At 38.0% G+C, this 26,222-nt stretch overlaps 1 protein-coding gene across 1 annotated transcript; it reads right to left on the bottom strand.

Moving 5' to 3' along the window:
* Positions 1-1,641: 1,641 nt before the first annotated feature.
* Positions 1,642-19,026, bottom strand: LOC139137386 (kynurenine formamidase-like). Its single transcript, XM_070705441.1, has 9 exons — positions 18,684-19,026; positions 17,891-18,094; positions 11,852-11,946; positions 10,712-10,804; positions 9,090-9,442; positions 8,195-8,398; positions 2,922-3,017; positions 2,605-2,698; positions 1,642-2,203 (listed from the first exon to the last, which is right to left on the bottom strand). Exons 5-9 carry the CDS (start codon positions 9,261-9,263, stop codon positions 1,971-1,973), a joined length of 801 nt encoding a protein of 266 aa, XP_070561542.1. The 5' UTR covers positions 9,264-9,442; positions 10,712-10,804; positions 11,852-11,946; positions 17,891-18,094; positions 18,684-19,026; the 3' UTR covers positions 1,642-1,970.
* Between the last annotated feature and the right edge of the window lie 7,196 nt (positions 19,027-26,222).

The following is a 26,222-nucleotide window of genomic DNA, read 5'->3' on the forward strand; positions in this document are numbered from 1 at the left end:
GAGGAGAGGACAGAGACAGAGACAGAGACAGAGAGAGAGCTTTGCAACTTTGAAACAACAGGACAAGAAGATAAGTATGGTGATTCTCTTTTTCATTTTTTTACGACAAGAAGCTAGCCTTTACCCGTGATGCTGTGGCATGAAGTATACTAAGTGATAATGGTACACCAATCTGCAAATGAAGATGAAACATTATTTCAAACCAATAGAGATAGACGATACTAGCTAATTTCGCAATGATTGAACAAATTACAAGCGGAAAGCATCATGGGGATCGCTAATTTGCCTCGTGTAGACCTTTGACCAAGGAGACGATATAAAGGTAAACCTCTGACCCCTGTATTTTAATCTAGCACCTTTGATCATAAAAAGACCCTTTTTACATGTCATCTTTAAAACAAACATAAAAAATTGTACAGTTTGTGTTTTGTAGTTTGAAATCTCCAAGGTAGGCCTACAGCTATACTAAATTTGGGGGTGAGTGCTCCTTCCCAGGGTTAAACATTGCTGGTAGCGTTGAAAAAACACATTTCGATGACTATATGGATCGACTGGCCGCAGTAATTGAACTTTTACAAATGGAAACAGTGCATGTGAGTCGTTGTAGAATTTCCAACCGTTCAAGTAGCTAAAATCTTCACTAGACAACGTCATACCATTTTTGTACTTTTTATTAAACTTTTTGCCCTTCTGGGTACAGTGAAAACATGCCCGCTATACACACATATGCAATGAAACCTGTACTTACGGACACCTCTCTCCTCAGGACAACTCTTTATTGAGGACAGCTTTATCAAACCAAAAGTTACTTTGAATAGAATTTAACCTGTCACCTCTATATCAAGGACACTTTCAATTCCTGAAGTTTTACTTAATAGACAGGTTTAACTGTACTTAATTTTTTTTATTTTATTAAGAGTTCAAACGATTCAAACACATCTCAGTCTGAGAAGTGATATGATTACATATACGTTGTCATTTGCCATGTTGTTCTGCGTAGGTTTCTGTAGATGTTAGTACAATAACTCTCTAACTTTGAGCAATCAGTTTCATCTTTCTAAAACTCAGTATATTTGCATTAGCGAATATTTCATTGTTTCTGTAAAGTCGGAAAATTAGTTAGACTGCAAGGAAATCAAATTTAACTGAAAACATGGGGACACCTTTGACGTCAGAGACACCTTTGAGGTCTTCACAAACGTCAATTTGTGAGATTCACAGATGCATTGTCATCCTATCACTTTTTTCTAAAACGCGGTTTGCCGCCCGCGTGCTGTAGTTTTCAGAGAAAATTCAGAAAACAAACACAATGTTAACACTATTACAAATGAAAATATTATTTTTCCAAAAGAAACCAAATAAGAAATGAGCTTATGACAATACATTGTGTTTTTATATGTGTTTTCCCCCTGGCAGGCTGGTAGGTTTTCAAAGATCCAAGGACGGCAAACAAAGAAATTTTCTTTAAATGGCTGAAACGTTGTCTGTCCTCAATCTGTCATTTATAATCATAGCCGCAGTATATGTTTGATCCATCCATTTGATTTAAGCTTATCTTCTGCAACAAAGTTACTTATATAATGTGTGATGCAATTGCAATAATTCGGTTCGCTTGCAATCCCCACTTTCTTGTAATAAACGATGACCAAACCTGTAGCATTGCTATGCTCAAGGCTTTCATTAGACTCCCAATACTGTAAATCTGTAGTTCTCAAAAGATACTCTAATGACATGTTTCAATAGATCACTGACTCAATAACGAGGCAACACTTCCAATCGGAGACAATGCTATCATAACAAAATAGGGTTTATAGTGACCAAGTGATATCAAGAACACGTACTACAACCCTTCAAATGTTACATAAAAAGGTATCATGACAAATTTTAAACTCTGTCCTTGTAATTACTTTTCAAATTTATAATCCATGTTATGTTCAAATTTTAACGCTAAGGAATATGTGTTGCACGAACTAGAAAACCAGTTTGATAAAAATGTTAGCAACGATCGACAAGAGCAGCGATATGCCAAAAGTTGGATGACAAGCGCCACCAACGACTCTGCAAGGATCATTGAGATCAGGATTCCAACCGGTGGCAAAGATTCTCGTCGGAGCACCGCTTCCTTCGTGTATTTTCATGGGAATGGCGAAAACAGTGGCACCTTTTGAAGGCAGCTTGTCAAGATTTGCGACATTTTCAAGAACTGAAACAGAACATATTGTGAGAATGCTATATAAATATGGGTTTGTCGGTTTTAAAATTGAAGCAGAAATTGTTGTTTCATTAATCATGGTGACAGCCATAATCAACTCCAATTTTACTTTTTATAAATTTTTAAACATTTAAACTTTACAACATTTAAGGTGTTTACAAGAGAATATCATAATTAATCCATCGAACAAGAAAATCGTTATTACAACACTGGAAATTTTCATTACGTCTTTTGTCCACAGTCTGGCTTAGTGTTTATCACATGTCTGTGTGTCGGATCGTCAACACAACTTTTGCTGTAGGACAAACGCATCACGATACCCCAAAATGACGGTGCATGCTTCGGCGCCGCGCAGCCCAGCACACAAACTAACATATGAACACTGGACTCACCTGGGATATTGTTGTTAAAAAATGTTAAGTGGCTAGCAAGTGTTTGGGACTGACCATGATCCGGCGATGGCGTGTCGATTCCCACACATTTTATCTGAAATACAATGACGTAAATTCCTAAAACTCACAGTTTCCGAGAAAATATTATATAACTCCCGACATGCCTCATTTTTCATGTTCGCACACTTTCCATTTCTTTCTCAGCCTATTATCATATTATTTAGTTAAGCAGAAGTTACCCAGTACTACCTCTATCTCCGTGTGTAAATGCGCTGAGCCTGCAACTAAAGAGTTAGAAGCGGTAAAGCTTCACCTACCTTTCTGTTATTAACTAGCCATCTTGCCGCGTCGGGATGAATTCCGGGAAAATGCAGAAGGGATGCATTGTTCGTTTCTGATCCAAGATAGGCTGTCTGAAAAAAACAAATGTACCGGGAATAGAAAATTTGCCCTATACCAATCATAAGGGTGAACTTTTTTTTGTTTCTCATCTCCAGAGGAATACTCGGGCAGGGCGGGCGGTCGAAATAAAAAAAACAAGTACCCAAAAAAACCAAACTGTATTTGTTTCAGTTCAATGTTCCATTCAGTCTATAGAATTTGTAAGTACAAAAAACCGTATATTTGTTTCAGTTCTGTCCATTCACCGTCACTGGAATTGCTTGTCTTTCAGTTCAGTGTTCTGTACTCTCTGTCCTTTCAGTCTGAGTCGCTGCAATCTCACAATTTGATGACGGTGGTGCTGTGCTAGGATGATCGCCTCAGAGGCGGCGCAAATAAAAACGTTTTTTTTATTTTCATGTCGGAACTGAAATTTACGGTCGGTCGGGAGATGAGAAACACAAAATAAAAAATGTCGCCCTAACGATCACTGCTAAATTGCTCGTTACGCGTGAATAGATTAAAAGGTGCTTAGCCCCACCCTCTCCCAGATCGATTCTGGTCACCGCGCCCGTCATTTTAGAGCCCGCGCGTCATGGCTTTTTTCGGGGGGGGGGGCGTCATTTCAGAGCCTGCGCGTCATGGCTTTTTTCGGGGGGGGGTGTTACATACTCATCATTACAGCTATCCTTGATATCCCTGTTTGCATGTAAAAAATGCTAAAAGGAAAACGGAAGTATTATGCAGCCAGTGATAAAAGACAGTAACTGTTGCATCAATAGAGCCAAACCAGCATTGTTAGGAATAAAAAAGGAAAAGAATAAAAGAAAAGAAAACCGCGTCGCCGCATCACTTTTGCTGAATGTCAAGGGCCAGAATTTCTTTTTTTTTTGGGGGGGGGGGCTTAAATCATCTTACTTCAAGAGCAATGTATTGTTAACGATGGAAAAATCTTTACATGTGACACAACTGAAGCTATGGACTATTGACCACAGCTTTAATTTAGCCCGATTACTCGAGAAGACGTGGAAATAGACCATATTTCTTTCCACTGAATTTTTAATAGGTTGCTAGACTTAACTGTTGAATGATCTAACATTAACAGTCACATATTTAAGCAATAAATCAAAGTGACAGGTATACTACGAGATGCTGACCAGTTGAAGACACATATGCACCAGCGACATCGATTAATGGAGTGCATTGGTCAAAACCTAGTAATGTACCACTCGCTCGGGTGGTTTATTGCTATCATTTATTGCTATCATTTATATAACAGTACATTGAAATTATGATGCGACATGTTAAAAGGGAATAAACACTATTGGAACTAATTTGGGATAATTGGATCTTCATATTTTAAAAAGTTCTCAAAAGTGTTAGGTGCCCTACAGCTTAATGTTGCAATATTACAAAGTACTCACAAAAACAAGTATGAAACTTAAAAAGAAAAGCAGATGAGATTACATTTGCAGATAAAATCGACATTACTTTACCATCCAATTATCCCCAATTAGATCCAATTGTGTTGATAGTAAGTGAGAAGTCACGCGTGTTCTAATTGTGCATTGTCATTTCAGTGTCATGACCAATTTGATCACTGTATATTTGCAATCATTACTCGGGCATACTTACACGAAATTTGGCCGACATCGCACATCGTTTTCGAAAGATGTGCCCGTATTGTGGCAAGTTACGCCACATGTATTAAACTTTTTTTCATTATACAAGTCTTACCCATGTCTAGTGTGTGCCTGTTACTTTACCCTAGCTATCTCTGTATAGTATTTCAAAGAAAACAGTCCTGTGTATGAACGGCATATATATCTGTTAATTGCCCTCCCTAATCCCCATCATTAATTTGTTCTGCCGATCACAAACGTAGGGGCTTATCGCCCTGACCAAATAACTCGTTAACAGCTCATAAGGTAGTAGATGGATAGTACCTTATGCGAGCTGCTAATATTACCGTCACGAACGCCAGTCCAAGGGCAGGCAACACATCATTTTGTTACACAGAAAAAATCAGGACCCGAACCTATGTGTAGAAATCGCGGTCACAGCAGAACGTAGTCACAAGCAGAGAGTAGCCGCTGTCCGTGCACTTCCTGATGGTAATACCTAAATTGATTTCAAATAATATCTAAGAACAAAGACTAATTGTAACTATAGCAACACGTTCTCATACTTAAATCACTACAAGGCGCCGTAAAATAAATTCTTTGTTTGCCGTCCGCGTGCGGGTAGGTTTTTGAACGAAATCTGAAAAACAAACACAGATGGTATGCTCGAAAATACGACGCGATGTGCCCTTCCTTTGTTCGCAATGTCGCACCAATTTAATTAAATGTCGCAAAAACGCAAATGTCGTGCGATATCGTTTCAACACAATCAGATTACCTATCGTAAAGGGGTACATCAACCGCTGTACGTAAAGTGTACATGTGCACCTCCTGTTGTAGCGGACTGCAGTCTAATGTAAGTGAAGATCGATCGACCGTTTCATAAGGTGATTTCTCCCTCAAAGTTTTGAAATCGGCGGAAGTGCGTGAAATTGTTTTGGTCTCCATACAAGACGGATCGAAAACAATTCTTGACTGGTTTAGCTTCGAATAAGGAACCGAACTGAATTTCAACCAGCTTTTCCGCGATCCGCGATTGATCACGATTGATCACGATATTGGATCTGCACCGGGGCAATCAGGTACCGCCGGTGAAATGTTCGTTGTTGAATTCTCCAAATAGTTCGTACGCTGTTGAAGTTTCTCTTACTTTGAACATTTTTTCTGCTAAAAAACGATTTGGTCATTTTATAAGTCCGGATTAGAATTCAGTTTTCAAAATAGCAATGGCCATTCGGCATTGCAGTCTTTAGAAGCAGAATTTTGGCATTTAATTATTATGCAATAGCGCTGATCACTTAACGTCATTTTTCTTTCATTAGCCCAATATGCAAAAATAAATATTGTCCGCATTTTCGGCAAGAACGATGAAAATAAAACCTGCTAGTGTTAAAATGCACACAAAAAGTCACATTAATTCTTATGAATTTATGGCTCATACTACAAGCTGCTTAACAACGACCGCGCATGCAATAACAAAATTTGTCCGAATTACAGGCAGCGGTGTCTGAAGTCGCGCGTGCAGCTATATTTATAGTAACAACCTGATATCGAGATCAGCGCTATTGGAAGTCGGCTAACAAGAAGTTGATACTCGAAATTCAGAATAAATAGCCTTTAAAGTTACAGCTAATGGAGCATTTAACTCAACAGAAACAGTGCTCAGGACTAGTATTATTTGACACTTAAAAGGAGGATTGTACTCAAGGCTGTTATGATTTGTTCAGCTACCCACTCTTCTTACTGCAAAAATTGTAATTTTATGGAAGAGATAGTAGTTTCACCTTTTACCAAGATGTTTAGCATTTGTTTTCTGAGTGACAACTACATACTTTGTTATACTCAGTAACTTTTGCAGTTTAATATTTGGAATTTTCAGGTTTTGCAAGAACACCTTTTTGTTCTAAGCTTACCCAACATTTTGAAATTCATAGTGTACAGTTGTCAAAACAGCTGTTAATACCTGTTTTTTTCTCGTGTTATCTCTTTACTTTATCTTTGCCTGCTTTTACTCATGGGCTTGTCTTAGCTTGCTGAGAGGTACTGGTACGCTTGGCAACACGAGATGTTCAGATTTCGTTGGTACTATACAGACTTAAAGTTTCTCGGTAGACAAGTTTGACAGGTGCCGTCGCCCAAGATACGCTTTTCCAATTGTTCAAATGCCTCGGACTACTCTTTGGTCGTTCTGTGCTCCTGCCCTGTCTGTTGTATTTTTCTCTCTTGTCCTTTGTATTCCCTTTCCCGTATTATTTTAGAATGGGATTTTAAACGTTATGTTTAAGGCTTGGTTTGGATCATATGATAGATATGAATTAAAGATGAAAATATAAGTCCAATTGTAAATATCAATACTGGTCTCGATCTTAAATTTACATGTCAAAATTAACATACAATTGTCACTGAGACACGTTGCAAAATTGAACTCTTCAAAACTTCGTAAACATCCTCGTAATACGTAATTTGCATCTTTTTACATTTGTCGCAAATATGCTTTGTATTCATAATTGAGATCTTGTTATTTTAATTAATAGTTTTACTGGCGCCTATGACCACCTAGTGCATAAACCTCCGTCAGAGACAAACTATAGATCTTCGTAACACAACCAGTTGATTACTATCACACTGTACATGTTGTACATTTTGTACTGGTATAGTGTTTATTGCCATTGTTTATTATGGAATTTTTGTTCAGACTCACAGTCACCTAACTCTAAGTATGCTTGTTGTACTTATACAAGTATAACCTTTGTTTCCAAGCATTGCTTTCAACGTGCTTAATGAAGAGCATAAGAAACACTACATTGTAAATGTAACAGATTATTTTTCATACTTGTGACCCATAAACCGATGGGAAAGTTAAAGTTTATGCGATTGATCTATGTTGTGTTTTTTTTCTGTGTTTGTTTTTTTTTGCTGGCTGGCTGGTAGGTTTTTCAAAAATCTAAGGACAGCAAACAAAGAATTTTATTTACACGACCTAATATCGTCTAATTCAACCGGAAATACGTGTCGACTCGTATGCATGTATTGGGGGTCGTACGCACGCTTTTCTAGTAGGCTACCAGTTCACGTCAATTTGTTGAGTGTAGAAAAGATGCCTTCTGAACCCACGTACGTCCGCAGCAATCAAGATCATCTCAGAAAGTGGGCAAGGGTTTTCTAAACCATGTTTTACCACCTTTTAGAATATGTCATCTGACTATGTATAAGCCAATCACGATAATCGAATGATACGTAAAGTGTAATAACGGTACCGTATGATGCAGTCTGCCGATCGCTATCGGAAAGCAGACGACATGCAACATAGTATCGCGCGTGACGTTAAGGTCTCGGTTGCAATACTGGCCAATTTTCGAAATGTGGTGTTATTTTTGATATACCTGTCTTTATACTCTATCTCAAATGCCACAAACTTAAAAGTTCTGTTCGTTTCGGTGTATTAGTGTGAAAACCCAAGCTGGAAAACCCCAAAGTTTTTCTGTAAAACAGTTCTGGTCAGTGATTTGTGATTTAACCTGTTAAAATATGGGTTAACACCACAAAACACGCACCAAGAATTAAGTTCAAACTGTCATGACATATACCCTATTAAGCCATTGGGATCCCCGGCCAGAGTACACCATAACTATGACGTCATCAGGGATACGACCATTAGCCTCTTCCCAGTCTTCAAGATCGGCAACTTCCATCTCAGCTAATGAATCCTCGTCCGCTTTTGACTTTATATCAATCTTCACAGCTGGCCCTATAAGAGCGTCGAGGGGCACGTCGTGAACCCGAGGTTTTCCCTGTGGTAAACGAGGTTAGGGAAGCATACAGTAACTTGAGGATGAAATGCAGCGTGATCATCACAGAGGATACCTTAGTGTTTCTCCATGAAAAGTTGATTTGCGTGGTTGACAGAAGTTATGAAACGAACGCCAGCTGCACTGTCATTTAAGTATCCATAAAAGTATGTGTGTGTTACATGTATGTATGATGTCTATCTATCTATCTATCTATCTATCTACTATCTATCTATCTATCTATCTATCTATCTATCTATCTATTAATAGGGTATATCGGGGAAGTGCTTCCTACTAGGAAGGCAAAATCAATATAAAAAGTGACTGCTCCCTCATATGTCAAGTCTACCCTCTACATATAATTTTGATGAATGGGGCACAAAGTGCCCCTGTCAATGAACATGCAGAGAAAACACTGATCTTGATCTTGCAATCCTCAGAAAAACTAGGTTTTCTACGGAATATATATATATATATATATATATATATATATATATATATATATATATATATATATATATATATATATATATATATATATATTTAGTGTAGTTTTAACGGGAACTAAGGCAGTTTAAAGGTAGGCGTTGTATTACTGGTCAGTTTCGTGTAGGTAGAACCTACACTCATCAGATAACTAGGCTAAGGTATCTGATGAGTGTGGGTGTCTCGTTCAACACTCCTATTCTCTTACCCGAACAAAATGAGATGGTGCATCCATGTGAGTGCCTCCATGCTCAGCTGCACAAAAGCTGTTGGTTTCGTAATAATTTCCCCTTTCTGTTTCTCCACGGAAGTCGATGTTTAATTCAAATGGTCTTGAGCCCGGCCAATAGATGGTTTCATTTTCCTTAAAGTGGTAACTCATGTCCAATTAGGAGACGGACCGCCTGCCTCTATGTTGCAAGGTTCCGGAATATCACTGCGCCACCCAGTGGCGAAGACCCGCGTAGGAGCTCCACTGCCATCATGAATTCCAATGGGCACTGCGTATACGGTGGCACCGATTCGCCGGCAATTGATCAAGTTTGGCGATGTTTTCAAGTGCTTTGGAAGAAGAACAAGATAGCATTTTGCCTCAGAGCCCATACAGAATGTTTTATGGTTCCCTCAAAATCCCCCCAAAATAATTAAGTGCTCCATGAAAAAAACCTGGCACTATACGGGTATAAAAGAATACAAGTTTGGAACACCCTCTAACAAGTTTACAGTTAGAGAAAAACTAGTATTTAAGTTCCAAATAGCCGCTACACCTTGTGCTTACTCTATAGGGGAATAAAGTTGGACTTTTTGAGCAACCAGATGATAAAAACTGAGTTTTCCTAGCAAGCTCCGAAGTGAGTCCACAAAGGCAAAAGACTAGAAAGGTAATAGACATGGAAATCTGCCCCGTAACTTGTCCCCGAAACACACTCTACCTTATTAGGCGTAGAATAGTACAGGAAAAACGGAGGCAACAGAGTGAGATAGACTCTAAATGGACAGGTTTGTGATCAGCTCTAATTCTGGTCAAATTATGGAACTGTGCACAACTTTCAAAGAAGAACAAAAGACTAACTAAATTACATAAAAAGTCAATGTTAAGGAACACTAAGTTCGAGGATATTGGATTGAAGACTGCCATTTAAGGTAGCATAGCTGTTTTTACGCAGAACGCGCCTAAGGGAACACAAATTTGGACTCTCAAACTTTTACAATTCTCTCCAGATCTATCACATGTGGGGGTTCTTTTTTAAGCTCTTGGTGTAAGAAAACTTTTTCGAATTTTTTATTTTTCTACATAGAGTTAACAAAGGGATGGCGGCCATTTTTAATTTAAACATCGGTAAATCATGAGTTATTTATTTCCTTAGTACCAAAATTTGCACGGTGACCCTCGATTTTTATTCATGATTTTGAAAGTGAATGGTTGAAAGATTCCTTAAGGAAATTTTGAGCAAAAGTTTAAGTCCTTCACTACCCTAAAAGCCATTTTGGCACAAAACCATCACAGTATGTACTGGTGTATAGTCGCACGATTTAAAATATTGCTTACGGCAACCGCGACCCGATCAGATTATTTTAAAGTCAGGGTACAAAGGGCTTAAAAACTCTCCTTTTACTGACAAGCACTGTAATTATCCTTCTGCACTGTTCCAAGTAAAATATATTCAAATATAAACAAGGGTTGTTAATTTGCATCTAGAAGTATGCAACCCATGTAATGGTTAATCTTTATAAACAGTTATTTATCAAACAACATTGATGTTCAAGCCTCCCCCTCCCCAGAGAGACTCCGCGACAACTTAGATTAATACATTGCCCGGTAATACTTACCCGGTATATTTTTTCAAATAGAATCTCATGTGTCTGAACCGTCGTACATTTTCCGCAATCAAGGGAGGCGGTATCAATACCAACAGCTTTTATCTTTAAAAAGGCAATAGACCCTTTCATAAGTCTAGCGCCCCTCCTGTGGCCACTGTGAATTTCAAGTCAAAGCGAGGCCACTGGGGAAAACCCTCTAGCCACTGCCCACGGTTTTCCACAGTGGCCTCGCTTTGACTTCAAATTCACAGTGGCCACAGGAGGGCGCTAGACTTATGAAAAGGGTCAATGTTACAATATGTTATTAAAACATCTTATATTGGAGTTTGCAGTCTTTTTACTTTCAGCTACCCATACCTTTCGATTTTACCACCAAAATTATAATAACTGCTCACGCGGAATAGAAGCAGAATGTGCTTATTTACAAGAGATGCATTCACTGCCTTTTTGAAAGAGTGTTAGGCAGTATACATTTAATAGGCGAAACGCTGAATTTGAATAAAATACGTGCATGAATAGACTCAAAGATTCGTCACTTGAGGGCGCCCAGGGTAGGGTGCCCACGAGCGACGAATCTTTCAGTCTAATGCATGAATAGTCATAGAAATTGGCGTACATTGAATTCCTGTGCGATCGTTCATATGAATGTATTTTGTTCTGTACCGGGTACATTGTAACTTCTTCAACGGTATTTTTTCATTTTTCCATAGAGCACAGAAGAAATAACAATGATGATCATACTAAATGAAATTAACCTCTCGTTATGTGTTTGTCATGACATTTTTAATGTAATGCCTCCAGAACAGATATTAATTCGTACTCTCAAATATTTGTAATTCTTTTCTGATCTATCACTCGTGGGGGCTCATTTAAAGCTCTTAGAGGAAGAAAATTTTCACCGTCTTTGTTTCTTTTAAATATCTTCCCCACAGAGTTAATACAGGGGTGGCGGTCATTTTGAATTTGAAATACATGTAAAGTAACATGCTTCTCTAATTCCAAACTTTGTGCGGTGACTCCTGTTTTTTATTCTTGACTTTGTGTGAGTATGGTTCAAAGTTTCATAGAGAAAAGTTTGGGCAGAAGTTTAAGATTTTCGCTTTCGAGTCGCGTGCTACCTTAATGAATAATTAAGAATTTCGAACTTACCCTTCTGTTGTCGACAAGCCATTGGGCAGCTTCGGGATTGATACCAGGGAAATGAAGCTGTGATGTGTCGTTGTGTCTGTTCCTAAAAAGGCTTTCTATTGGAAATTAAAGTGTTCGATAAAGTCAGAGCATTATATTGTAAGCTGCTTACTGCTTTTTGAAAGACAATCAAATTCATCCGACAACAATAGGTTGTTCGCTCATATGAAGTTCAAGGGACAACCATAAATAATTGCGTCCTTTATCAGAGGGAGACGTCATGAATATCTTGATGGTCAAGTTATTAAAAGTAATTTATGTTAAAATACATTTCATAGCTTCTTTATTGAGGGTATTATACTTGTGATCAGGAACCGTGTATAAAGTCAATGTCAGATTCATTAATCCCGGACTACAGGTGAAATCATTATTTTTAAATCGAAAGGAATTATATTTCTATATATCCATCTATCTCGCAAAAGAAAAACCTAAAAAGCATACACAAGAGTACCTGCTTTACAATTGTCGTAAATGCTCGAATTTTATTTTTATCAGGCAAGAAGAATGGATAATATTGAAAAGATAAATGCACAGTATCTTCTTTTACCCTTTTCTGGCAGATTTGCCAGTACGTGTAGGGTTTTCTGAGGTCAAAGTTGCTAGTCATCGTCCTAGTATCGTCCGGTGTGGCTAACTTCGCCAAGTTTTAAAAGCCCGAAATAGCTTCTACCAAAAAAAAAACACAAAACAAAAACAAAACAAAAAAATTATCCAAAACGGGACAGCAGCGTCACCTGACTTAATATGCTGTCACATGACTTGTAAAACGCTATCAATACGAAGCGAAGTGAGTACAACGAACAGCATGTCATTAAATGTCCGAAAACTGAGGTCGTCCGAAAACTGTCACACTGAGTGTATTATTAATCTTTACGGCCCTGATACGGCTTTTGCAGCCCGAGATCGTACGGCGGAAGCGCCCGAGCGTGCGGGGGCCCGTACGCCGTACGACCAAGGGCCGCAAAAGCAGTATCAGGGACGTAAAGGTTTTATCATACCATATGGAATGATAAATATGTAATTTACATAATATTCAACATTGTTTAGGCGATAAAAATGCCTGCGTTATCAAAAATTCTCCGCCATTTGTGTCAATTTTTCATAAATGCGATAGCCGCTTCCCGTCGCGGATTGACATACATAATGACGTCATTTGTTTACCTGCACAATTCTAGAACGCGCAAAGCATCATGTGTACTATTACGTGACCAACAGAGATCCATGCTGAAAATCGAGGTGTAAGGGACGATTCAGAATTTACTTCCAGGGGGAGGGTGGAGGATTTTCTATTTTCTCGGTGATTTTTTTCCATGGCCCCCCCTAGTAAATTATAGAAAAAATCTATGCCCCCCCCCTCATCTTTCCTGTTTTTTTTCCATGGCCCCCCCCCCCTAATATATACATGCATGCTTATACATTATAGACATATCCAGTCTAACAAGTTGCAGGAACTGTAGTGGACATTTAATCGATGATATAACAAATCATTTCAGGGTTATGTGACTATAAAAAGAATGATTTGCAGGGACTGCAAGTGGCACACTTTTGAAAAGGGTAGCAATAAACATATCTGGTTGTAAATTTCTGAAGAAAAGTTAATTACTAAATATGAATACTTTTTTCGTTATGTCTCACTGATACATATGATGCACACAAAGACAAGCAAAGATGTCAGTTAGAAATGGTGAACAGAAAATCAGAGGAGCAGATAATTGGCAAAGTGATATATATCTTGAAGTTTAATGGTACATCTCATTTGCAGATATCCAGATATTTCTGGAAAGTGAGATGTACATGTACATGCACACGCGTTCAGCATACATTTTCATTTGATGATGCTGAATATTTGCAGACTCACGGTGAAAGTTTTAAACATTAGGAATTAAAATTGGTGAAAGCAACTTGTTTTTAATTTTCTCTTTTTTTCTAATTTGGTTGTCATAAAACCAAGTAGCTGCCACTGAAAGCAACGATGCTGAGGAATATTTTAGAACATTTCTTGAACAAAACACCTTATCCAAAACATGAATTCACATGTTATTCTGCTCATTCCATTCACAATCCAATGTTCATATTAAAATGCAGATAACCCCGTGTAAGTCAAAATTCACATTTTGTCAGCAGTATTTTTCAAAATTGACAGAGCATTCATATTTCAAATTTTTTAACAAACTCTAATTTAAAATAGTCATGATGCGCATGTTTTCAGATGACACGAAACAATACATGTTAATTTGTTTTCTTGCCTTTTCTGCCAGCCGCCACTTTGAAATCTTTGATTATACATATCAGAATGAATGGGACACAAAAGTATTAGCATCAATACACAATGTGTAAGCCTATCCACATTTCTCCTAGCCTCATACACACTGAGATCACTTCTTGGACTACAGCAAATTTCTTGTGTACACAATATTTCAACAATCGACACCATAGCATTGGTGCAGTGCCACATGATCTTCTGGATGCACATACAGGATTATTGGAAAATCAACCCTTTTGTAAATTTTTCACCATATATTTTTGACAGTAATACATAATATTTTTATTTTCAACATTAAAACCTATTCGCTGAAAAGCACCTTGAAGATGAGACGGCCATAAATTTATTTTCAAAAAGTTTATAGTAGATGTAAGCACTGTAAAAAGTTATGTAGAACATTTAAAAAATTTAGAAAGGGTAAAATTGATGAGAATGAAACATAGAAAAAAGGAGCAGAAAAGAAGAGTAGCAGTAGCAGTAGTTTACTCAAAGGATGAAATGGGTGTATATTTGGGGTAAAAAACCTCAATTTTGTATTAATGATAAAAATTAATTTAAGTCGAAAACTAGACAGTATTTTCTGAAATGTAATATTTCACTTGAAAGGAAAGTATTCATGTAGAAAAAAACAACTATTTTATTGGCATTATCCATCTTCATAATTGTAGGGTTTAAAGACTGACACTCTAATAATTGATTAAAATCATGATCAGCAAAATTAAAATGCCTCCTATTCAAAATGCCTCATATTAAAAATGTAAGAGCTTTATTGCCAAACGAAACCAATTGATAGTTGTTGTGTTATATAGCATTAATGAAAACATAATGTGAAATTTCAGAAAATTTGACCCAGCCGGAGTGGAGTTAAATTCGTTGGAAATTTTGAAATTGGGAGGCAAAAGAAGCCAAGAAATCAGGTGATTTGCATACATTTGCATAAATTAACACTTCTTTATCATGCAACTTTCAACTGCTTTACAAGCTACAAGGTAAACCCAACCTTAAAAGACATTTGCTGTAATTTTTAGCATTTGTTCAATGTTCATCTCTGTGTATCAGCATTTGTTTGTTATTCTATCACTACATAGAACACCCAATGCTGTATTTAGCAACATACCAGTGTGAACATAAATGACCATTGTTATTGTTGATAAATGAATTCTAGTCTGGACTTGAGACCTCTTTTCAACAAAAACAACCCTGACTGTTCACTGTATGGTTTGTGTTGACATGCTAAATACTGGACATTTCATAACGCTTCAGGGAGGAGAACAAGATACTGCAGTAGATGCATAAAACAACCACTGTGAATATTACCGAATTTGCAGCTAAAGGAGTTTAACTAAACATGTTGAGTTTATCTGTCACCCAGGTAGCGTCTATGGTTCTCTTTTGTAGAGATCAGAAATTCTGGGTAAATATTGAATTGATGTTTTTTTTCCTTGGCCCCCCCCCTAAAAGATTGTGGTATTTTTGTCTGGCCCCCCTAAATTTTCTTGGGAAAATGGGTGGCCCCCCCTGAAAATCCTCCACCCCCCCCCCGGAAGTAAATTCTGAATCGTCCCTAAGAAGGACAAAAGCGTGATGTCAATTTATTGCAATTTATACTGAACAGGCACGCACTTAGTATACACAGGATTCACTAGAATTTAGAAATGAAAGCCGATGTCGCGGCTCCACTGTCGCGCGCGCCACGCGCAACTACGATCTGAGCGAGACAGACGTGCAGACGTCTCGCGCTGGCTTTGCATGGAACGTTTGTGGATAGCAACGCGCGTTGCAATCAGAATCGAGGTAGTTCAGAAATGCACGCGAGTGCCCAAACTAGTATTTGGGCACCGGGGGGCGCGTTCGATTTGCACGATCATGATTATGATATATGTGACATCATTTTTGAAATCGAGGTTGTAAACAAAACTGGCTATCACGATCATGTTTTCAGTTGACATGGCTGCCCTCTGTGTTGATGCATTTCTGCAGAGCTGCAGCATACGTAGCGACGCCTTCAAGTTCATCAGTAAAAGTTTCCGTCAAATCTTTGTCATGTTGAAAAGTTTATTGTACCTACACTCAGTGTGACAGTTTTCAGACGACCTCAGTTTTCGGACATTTAATGACATGCTGTTCGTTGTACTCACTTCGATAGCGTTTTACAAGTCATATGACAGCATATTAAGTCATGAGTGACCCGTGCTGTGACAGTTTTGTAGTTTTTTCGGTAGAAGCTATTTCGGGCGCTACAAACTTGGCGAAGTTAGCCACACCGTACGATTCAAAGTGTCGGAAGTAACACACAGAGACAGTCCGTGTCCGATATACACGTCGAAATATAGTTGCGTCGTACATGGATTAAACGTAACTAATTTATCACCACATTTTTACAAACAGTTTTCTAAACACATCGAAATTGAAAATCGGGGGTTCGAAGTTTCAAAATATCATATTTAGCCCCTATAATCACATTCCAAATACGACGTCCCATTACTGCGATAGCAGTCCGATACTACGCACTCAACATGGGGTCAACAATTTGGCAACTTTGACCCCTAAATACCACTTCCATTGTGTTAACAGTTTGAGGATAAACACGATAAAGTTTCGAGTAATAAGATTTCGTACTGCTCGTCATTTATGAAACGGCTTTGGGCGAAATTCACTACCCTGTCCGAAAACTGTCACACTGAGTGTCTACATGCACTCCTATACATGTACTCGGTACAGTGCGCCCAGCACTGTGTTCTGAACAAATAAACATTTTTTTTTCAAATTTCGTAGTAAATCAAGGTATTTTATATTTTAATAACAGAGGCGACATCACGCCCCGGCCTCTGATCCCTGCATTTTTTTACGTATCACGCCCCGGTCCAGTGCCCAAATATGGGCAATCGCGTGCATTTCTGAACTACCTCGATTCTGGTTACTAAGCGCGTTGCTATCCGCAAACGTTCCATTCGTATACAGAGCCAGTGCGAGATTAGGAAAACGTCTGCTGGGTCAGATCATGTTGTGCGTGGCCGTAAATATTATTGTTATTGGACATGTTCGAACGCACGATAACAATCATGATTGGCCAATCACGATAATGATCGTATTAATCGAACGCGCTCCGGGCCGGGGTGTGATACGTAAAAAAATGTACGGATCTGAGGGCGCTTTCTCCCATAGCTTTACAAAGGCACGTGAATGTAGGTGTATGATAAGATAGAGTAGCATCGGGGACAGATATTCGTACTTAAAACATTTACGATACTTATTCGGTCTACAACTTGTGGGGTTCATTTTGAAGCTCCCACTTATTTTTGTGAAAATCGAAAAGTTATTTTTCCCAACCGAGTCAAAAAAGGTGTGGTGGCCAATTTGAATTTCAAGTGTCATGAAATATACAAGGTGTATTGTTTCTGTAGCACCAAATTTCTCAATGTGATTCCTAATTTTTTATTCTTGATTTCGGAAAGGGAATCGTCTAAAGTTACCACAAGGAAAACTTGAACGAAAGTTTCAGTCTCTCAATTCCGGAGCACGTTACTACAAAAAAGTGAAATTGTAATCGTATTTAACATCTCATTTTACATGGCAGATGAGCTGCCCATCGCATAATTTTGCTTGACAAAGATTTAAATTGATATACAGGACAGTCACAATATTGAAACACTGCTTTTCGAATATGGTATCAAATACTGCAGTCTACATAGACATTTTAAACCGGAAAGACTAGGATATGTATACAAGAAGTGTACCTTGTCTGGCCATCGACTTCCCCAACCACTGTAGACCAACAAGATGACGTCATCTGGTATCTCTCCGTGGATTTTCTCCCAGTCTTGTATGTCAGAAACGGTCAACTCGGCATCGCTATTCTCGTCTGCCTTATCTTTGATGTCTAGCTTGACTGCCGGTCCAATTAAGGTGTCCAGTGCTACTTCGTGGACCCTATTGCGCCCCTATGTCAGTAACAATAAGTATCGGTAGCTACCATTACGAGGGCCGCAGTAAAAACAAAGTATAACAATTGGCATTCCTTCCTATTTTATTTTCCCTGTAAATGAATTACCAATACAGTCTCTCTCTCTCTCTCTCTCTCTCTCTCTCTCTCTCTCTCTCTCTCTCTCTCTCTCTCTCTCTCTCTCTCTCTCTCTCTCTCTGGCAAGTCCCTTGGTGGCTATGAGAAACATGACTGACTTTCTGTGGAAAAAAGCCTCCAGGAATTTCAATTCGCAGCTGTGTCGAATTTACTTTGTGTTGGCCTTCGCAAACGGTATTCAATGGCATATGAAGCAAAATATCGGATGTGATTTCATCATTTCATTTAAAACAGAGCTCAGAATGCATATACAATTTCTCCTCGCGGATTTCATAAGACTCTGACCCGTCTATTGCTACACTGAAATGCCTTGCTGATGGATTCATATCAAACGGTAATAAAAGACACCAGAAGGGTAAAAATTGATGTGTGCGAGTGATCTTGTGTCAACTGTTGAAAAATATCAAAAAAACATATGGTTTCAGCTGGCCAACATGCACGTCTCCTACCTCCATAAAATGAGAGGGAGAATCCAAATGCGTCCCTCCGTGTTCACCTGCACAGAAGTTATTCCTCTCTATGTATATTCCGAATCGATCATTTTCTCCAGCTTGCACAATCTCTAATTCGAAGGGTCTTGCTGTCGGCCAGTAGATGGTCTCGCCCGTCTTAAACGCATATGTCATATCCAAGAAGGGGGAGACGTCTGCTAATGTTGAGACAATCGACGTGGCAGCGATGACGATTACAAAATATGTGGGAAATACTCCTTTCTTCTCATTGTAAAAGGAGTCTCGATATTCCAGTTGACTACTTCCTTGGTGTGTCTCTCAGTGGTCTTCTGTCGATCTTAAATGAAATGCGTAAGCTTCAATAACACAATGACCATAAAATACTTCACTGGGTTTCGCAATGTCTTTTTTAAGACACATTACCCATGGTTCACTGCTTTGTGCTGCCAGTCATTGATCAAGCGATCGAGCATTGGTGACGTGCCATGACGGCCTGGATCTGACCACAGTCTCTCCGCCCACCCAGTGGGATGAGGGACTTTGGACTGAATACAAAGCACAATCCATTGTACTTTTGTCATCTCCATTCAAATGGGATCTTTTAGAATAAATTAAACTCAAAGACCACCCTGGAGGAAAATTAGTGAAGTTCTATTATAACACGTGACCCATTTTCTTCAGTCTTGACAGAATCATGACTGACTTGTGACTTATTGACTGGCTAATTCTTTTAATTTTAATCATTTACCATGATGTGTTCCGGTCCAACTTTGGTTTTCTTCAAAATAATGCAAATGCACGTCGGAAAATGGAGTTATCACAACACTGACTGCTATTGGTCAGAGATTACTTCGGAACTAGCTTGATGTAAACAGAGTCCCTTGAAGGATTGCGTTCCGCTAAACAAATACCTCTAGAAAATATACACTTAGTGTCTCATTTTGCTCACTGCATTGTAGTTCTGGAAGTAACTCGACTATATTGTTGTCTCTCAAAACTATTTTTAAAATTCTGTTGACTTCTTTTGAGTCAGATCCGTTCGCTTACGTTTGAATATATTCTCTGGATATAGTAGAATATAGCTTTAGTGTAAAAACGCCCAAAGTTTCGGAGTATAGAGCCAAATGCGCTACATCGGTGACGTGAATGAACGAACTGTGCAGTGATGGTTAAAGTTTACACTGACATGCAGTGTACGCCCAGAGTAAACACAAATCAACTGCGGACTTACAGATTGAAAGGATTGATAAAGGTCTAATACATCAACGAATGGGTTTGGTTGTAAAACATGGACAATATCCAGGCAATAACACCTGTAGAGGCAGATAAGGGTGGACAATGTAATATTGTGGGGGGCTCTGGAAGATTCGATGAAGAGGTGTCATATATATATATATATATATATATATATATATATATATATATATATATATATATATATATATATATATATATATATATATATATATATATATTATATATATATATATACCAAAATTTTTTTTTTCTTCTCAGAGGGGTAAAGTGCTCGATGCAGGGGATGCAGAACAATATTACAATAAATATGAGAACATATCAAGTATGTTTGGTACCTATTACTCGAGTTTCACGCATACACGCGATCGTCAGATAGGTAGATTTTATTTATGAAATTTGCTTCAGGTGCTGACATATAAGTATCAGGTTTGGTCAAACCATTGTGTTTGGTAGGTTGGATTGAAATTTGACAAGTAAAATTTGTTTTCGTGTCGGCACTTGGAGACCAACTCGGAACGCTTGTTTGCTGCATACAGAACATGGACAGTATTATAAAATCACACAAAAAACGGGTCACCCCGCGCATGATAAACAAGTCATCGTTGATGACACATTCCCGACTTGTTAATGGGTACTTTAATTACAAGTCCTGGGAGAGGATAGAGTCCTCTTCATTAATTAGGTCTGTGATAACGATACTTTGATACAGATGGCGCTCAATGGCTAAGAATGAGTTCCATGGTGGTGAACACATAAAACCAATGTAGGCCATCCTAATTACAAAAGGTCATCAATGAGTGAAGTAGGAATTAATGGACAGAACGTTGCCAAACATTTTTGCAAACACTAACTGATTATCACCGGTACCATATTTCATAAAGTTTGATGCAGTATTTACAACACTATGAGATCAACATCTGTATCAAATTTCATCAAATTTGACGCAGTATTTGTGGATATATCACTCTAATTAGGAAAGTTCATTACATATGCAATTACAAATTTATTAAAAGGACACTGATAAATGTCTTTTTTCACTGTTAAAGCAATGTGAGCTTAACATCTATACCAAATCTAATAAATTTGATGCAGTGTTCTTGACATATCAGCCTAATTACAAAACTTCTGTAATTGACATGATACTACTGCATGCCGTGAAACAAATTGATGTGCATGTAGTCAATAGGTCAATGTACTTGTACCAGCTTTGAATGATACTGTGGAAATATGTCTAAGTTATGGCTGTGTACATGAAAAAATCGTAACAGAATCGCCGCCACGCAGCCATATTTGATCTTACTGTCTAAAAAATAGCCATGCATATTTATGACATAAGTCAATGTTCATGTACCAATGTTCATGTACCAACTTTGAATAAATTCGGTTGAGATTTGCCAGAGTTATGGCTCTCGACATGAAAAAACAACAAAACAAAACAAAATGGCCACCATGTGGCCATATTGGATCACATCGTGAAACAAATCGGCGTACATATATATAACATAAGTCAATGTCCTTGTACCAACTTTGAATAAAATGCTTGACACATGTCTGAGTTATGGTTACGGACATGAAAAATCGTACGAAAATGGTCACCATGCAGCCATATTCAATCTTATCGTAAAACAAATCAATGTGCATATGCATGACATAGGTCAATGTCCTTGTACCAACTTTGAATAAATTCGTTGAGACGTGCCTGAGTTATGGCTAAGGACATGAAAAAATTGTAACAAACTGGCCGCCATGCAGCCATATTGGATCATATCGTGAAACAAATTGACATGCATATGTATGACATAGGTCAATGTCCTTGTACCAACTTTGAATAAAATCAGTTGAGATGTGCCTGAGTTATGGCTCCATATAAGAAAAATAGTAGCAAAATGGCCACACAGCGGCCATATTGGATCGTGTCACAAAACAAATCAATGTGCATATGTATATCATGGGTCAATGTTCTTATACCTAGTTTGAAGAAAATCGGTTGAGACATGCCTGAGTTTTGGCTAAAGACATGTAAAAATTGTAACAAATGGCCGCACAGCAGCCATATTGGATCGTATCACAAAACAAATTGACGTTCATATGTACGACATACGTCAATGTCCTTGTACCAATGTTGAATAAAATAACTTGAAACATGTCTGATTATGGTTTTGTACATGAAAAACTCGTAATAAAATGGCCACTTGGCGGCCATATTGGATCGTATCACAAAACAAATCAAGGTGCATATGTATAACATATGAAGTAATCCTTGTACAAAGTTTGAATGAAATCGCTTCAGGCATCTCTGAGATATCTGCGTGAACGGACGGACGGACGGACGGACGCGCGCACGCACGGACATGACAAAACCTATAACTCACCATGGACGGTGTCCGTGGGAATTAAAACACACAAACGTATGTAATTGCCGCATCAAGACCAATTGCCCACTCCAGGGAGCTTGCCAGTCTAAATCTATAATTTATAAAGCTACTGTTACAAGCGATGCCAATGAGGCGAAACATTACATCGGTCTAACTGACAACACATTTAAAACACGCTATGCGAATCATGTCCAATCTTTCCGAAGTAAGGCATACGCCAACAGCACAGAATTATCAAAATATGTCTGTCACTTGAAATCTCAGGACAAACCATTTAATATTATATATTATTGCCTGAATACATGGGTTTATGTGCCCGAGCGCAGGTGACAATTTGCCCGACGCCAGGAGGGCATATTGTCTCCTGCTGCGAGGGCACATAAACCTATGTATTCAGGCAATTATATTTTTTATTACATGCCTCTTCACAGTAAATGCATATGACATTTAGTTACATGCAGGGCATTTTCAAACATTTTTACCATTATCGACCACCATCAATTAGATTTTAAAGAAGGTCAAATAGCAGTGCGCGCATGGATTTTTTACATCTAGTGTTAAGCGTCTACTTGTACGTCGAAAACTTCGAAAGGCTTCACTGGACAGGGTAACCATGGAAACCGGTCAGTACATCTTTCATCGGCCCGTTAACATCCCGAATATTCCTATTCCAATCAATGCACTGAATTGCACTCACATCGAGGCATGTAATAAATCATGGTCAATCCTATTGTCTGGTGCCGATACCCTGATTTTTGGTCGAACCCAAAAAATTTCGGCCCCACAATGGTATGGCTTTGAGAGTTTTTAGCGCTAGATGAAAGAAACATGTAGTGAATTTTGACCTTGTTTGGCCTACATCAATTCACTAGGCGAAGCACGCTCCATTTTACATTTGTTTATTAAAATGGCATGCTTGTACAGGGAACCATCGCTCAGTCAACGATGGATGTGAGTTTGTAAAACATTATCAACTATAACTTGCATAATCAAATAGCCTGATCCTAGACTACATACGATAGACTAGTCGTTTGTATCAATGAGAATGAGACTAAGTTTGAGAAGGTAATGACATTTTGCGATGTGTTAACCTTAAGTGATATTTGAACACGGGCACACCATACCAACCTAGGTCGACGTTGCAGTGGTAGTGTATTTGGCCAATTCTGCATGTGCAAATACAGTAAAATCTCAAAGGATACCGAACTCTATAAACTACCGAATTCAATATCAACTTAAAAAGGCCCAAAGACAGGGTTGGAGTAGGTGTTTATAAATTGAAAAATAGAATTAAACATGTTGGAATGAAAATATTTTTACAAGTTTTAAAATAAGGCGGACGTGCTTCTGTTACAAGAAAACGAGAAAGAACCAGATATGAACTAAAATGCTCACGTGTTTCATTATATATCGCAGTTATGTGTAAATTTGAACCTTTGACATTGAAAGTGTTATGATCAACATAATGAACAATATTCACCACAGATTAACTCTATAGGTCATTAAGTATTCAAATATGCAATTAGCTGAAATAGAAATAATTAATTTCTTTGACTGCTGTCATTGTATCACCACTTTATATAGCAAGTGTAATTGCCTTTGGTCAAGTCCTTCAAACTATATATTCCAAACTTTGAAAGCTCATTATATATGCAAACTATAAATTAGCTGAAATGAAAATGCGAAATGACTTCCAATAACCTGGTATAATCATCAATGTACATAGCATGTTTTGCCAACTTTGATCAAATAAATCAAAGTATATATCCCTAATTAGGAACGTTCATGAAATACACAAATTAGGAATTGGCTGAAGCAAAAATGCTTAATGCTTTTCAATAATGTTAGCCTACATCATAATCTTTAATGTACATAGCAAGTTTCCTCAATCTTGGTCATGTAATTTCAAATATATATCCCTAATTTCAAAAGTTCATTAAATATGCAAATTAGGAGTTGGATGAAGTAAAAATGCTTAATGACTTTCAATAACGTGGTATCATAGTATCTTTAATGTACATAACAAGTTTCGTCAACTGTGGTCTAGTCAATACAGATAAATATCCATATGCAAATAAGGAATTGACTATAGTGAAAATGCTTCATGACTTTCAATAATTTTCTTTCATAGTATCTTTAATGTACAAAGCAAGTTTCATCAATCTTGGTCATGTAAATTCAAATATATATCCTTAATTTCAAAAGTTCATTAAATATGCAAATTAGGATTTGGAAGAAGTAAAAATGCTTAATAGCTTTCAATAATGTTAAATCATAGTATCTTCAATATACATACCAAGTTTCGTCAATTTGATCTAGTAAATTCAGATACGTATCCCTAATTAGGAAATTTCATTAAATATTCAAATTAGCAATTATCTCTCACGTCACCCCTTAATAACTTTCACAGCTGATATATCTTGATGTGATCAACATTTATAGCAAATCTCATCAAATTGTGTACATTCGTTCTTAGTCTATATCCGTTTGTTTTTAAATCATTAATTATGCAAATGAGCAAAAAGTAAGTAAGCCACATCCACCAAAAACTAACCAGTTCTTGCCGTTTGCAAACTGAATGTATGTACCAGATTTGATTCTGATCTGATGAGCCGTTTTAGAGATATCGAGCACACAGACACACAGACAGACAGACAGACAGACAGACACACAGACAGACAGACAGACACACAGACAGACACACAGACAGACATCGCTGCGACATATGTTCATGTGTGTGAGTACATGAGCAAAAAAACGTGTAATGTATTATGCTAACACGTGCGTGTTCGACCTTTTGATAAACCTTGAAGAATGCGTTATCATAAAGACCTGATCACCACGAGCTCATTTGTTGACTTCACAACTGTTCATTGTCGTCTGTTGGTTTGTCTATACGTCATAAATTTATCATAATCTACCCTGATATGTTTGCTATGATGTCTAGCCGCAGTGTCTCGCAAAATGTGTCACCATATCCGGCTGCATGGCATAATGATGCAATGCTCTGAGAAGTATTTTCATCGCGGTTATTTGCTCACAAAGTTAATGACGGGCACTGCTCTCTATAGGCGGCTCCGTTCGAGCTTAGTGCAGAATATCAGTATATCGTTCAAGATTTGCGAACGTTGTCGAGAGTTTCTCAAATTCTCAGCATATGCGTTTAGGAAACGGTAGGTTTAGTTAAAATATAACCAGGGCGTCTCTACTTTCAAGTAACAAGCCGTCACTGGGCTGAACATTTAGTAAAGTAAATGGGTTAAGTAAGCCCGTGCACATCCGGGTGACAACTCGACAGTCTGAAGGGTAGAGACAGCAATCCGCAAAGTTACATCGTAAAGACATGAAAATGCGGTCAAATATCGTCAGAAGGTCGATTTTCGCAATGTGTTTACTCTGCTGCTATTGGTCAGAGATTGCTTTGGCACTAGCTTGATGTAAACAGAGTACCTTGAAGGATTGCCTTCACCTGCTTATGGGTATACATTTCCCAGCTTATTCGATATGCAAGAGCATGCAGTTCATATGGTGATTTTGTAGAGAGACATGGCCATCTCTCTTACAAACTGTTAAATCAAGGTTACACAAGAGCAAGACATGTCTCTACATTCAAACGCTTTTTTGGTAGGTATCGCAAGCTGGTAGATAAATACAATCTCTCTTCGACAAATGATCACTGATGGCATCGTGTGACATGGGGCCTTAGTTAGTGACCACTACCTATCTGACTTACATATTGATATATTGCGGGTGCCACATGTGGGCAGGATGAGCTTACTATTTTCGAAACACCTGACATCACTTCTTGGTCTTTTGGCCAGAGGTCCATATATCTTTCTTTCAGGAATTTGACTTTGTTTGTGTACCGTCTATTTAATGTCTGTTCTGTGCTGTTTTGTGTCTA

This window comes from Ptychodera flava, chromosome 7 (genome assembly GCF_041260155.1).
Source record: "Ptychodera flava strain L36383 chromosome 7, AS_Pfla_20210202, whole genome shotgun sequence".
NCBI lineage: Eukaryota > Metazoa > Hemichordata > Enteropneusta > Ptychoderidae > Ptychodera > Ptychodera flava.

Coding starts and splice junctions, on each gene's coding strand:
- LOC139137386 (XM_070705441.1), bottom strand. CDS start 9,263: ATGAGTTACCACTTTAAGGAAAATGAAACCATCTATTGGCCGGGCTCA. Junction 3,018..8,194: donor GATCCCAATGGCTTAATAGG/GTATATGTCATG, acceptor TGTTTTTTTCAG/ACAGCCTATCTTGGATCAGA. Junction 2,204..2,604: donor TTTTAACAACAATATCCCAG/GTGAGTCCAGTG, acceptor GTTCTGTTTCAG/TTCTTGAAAATGTCGCAAAT.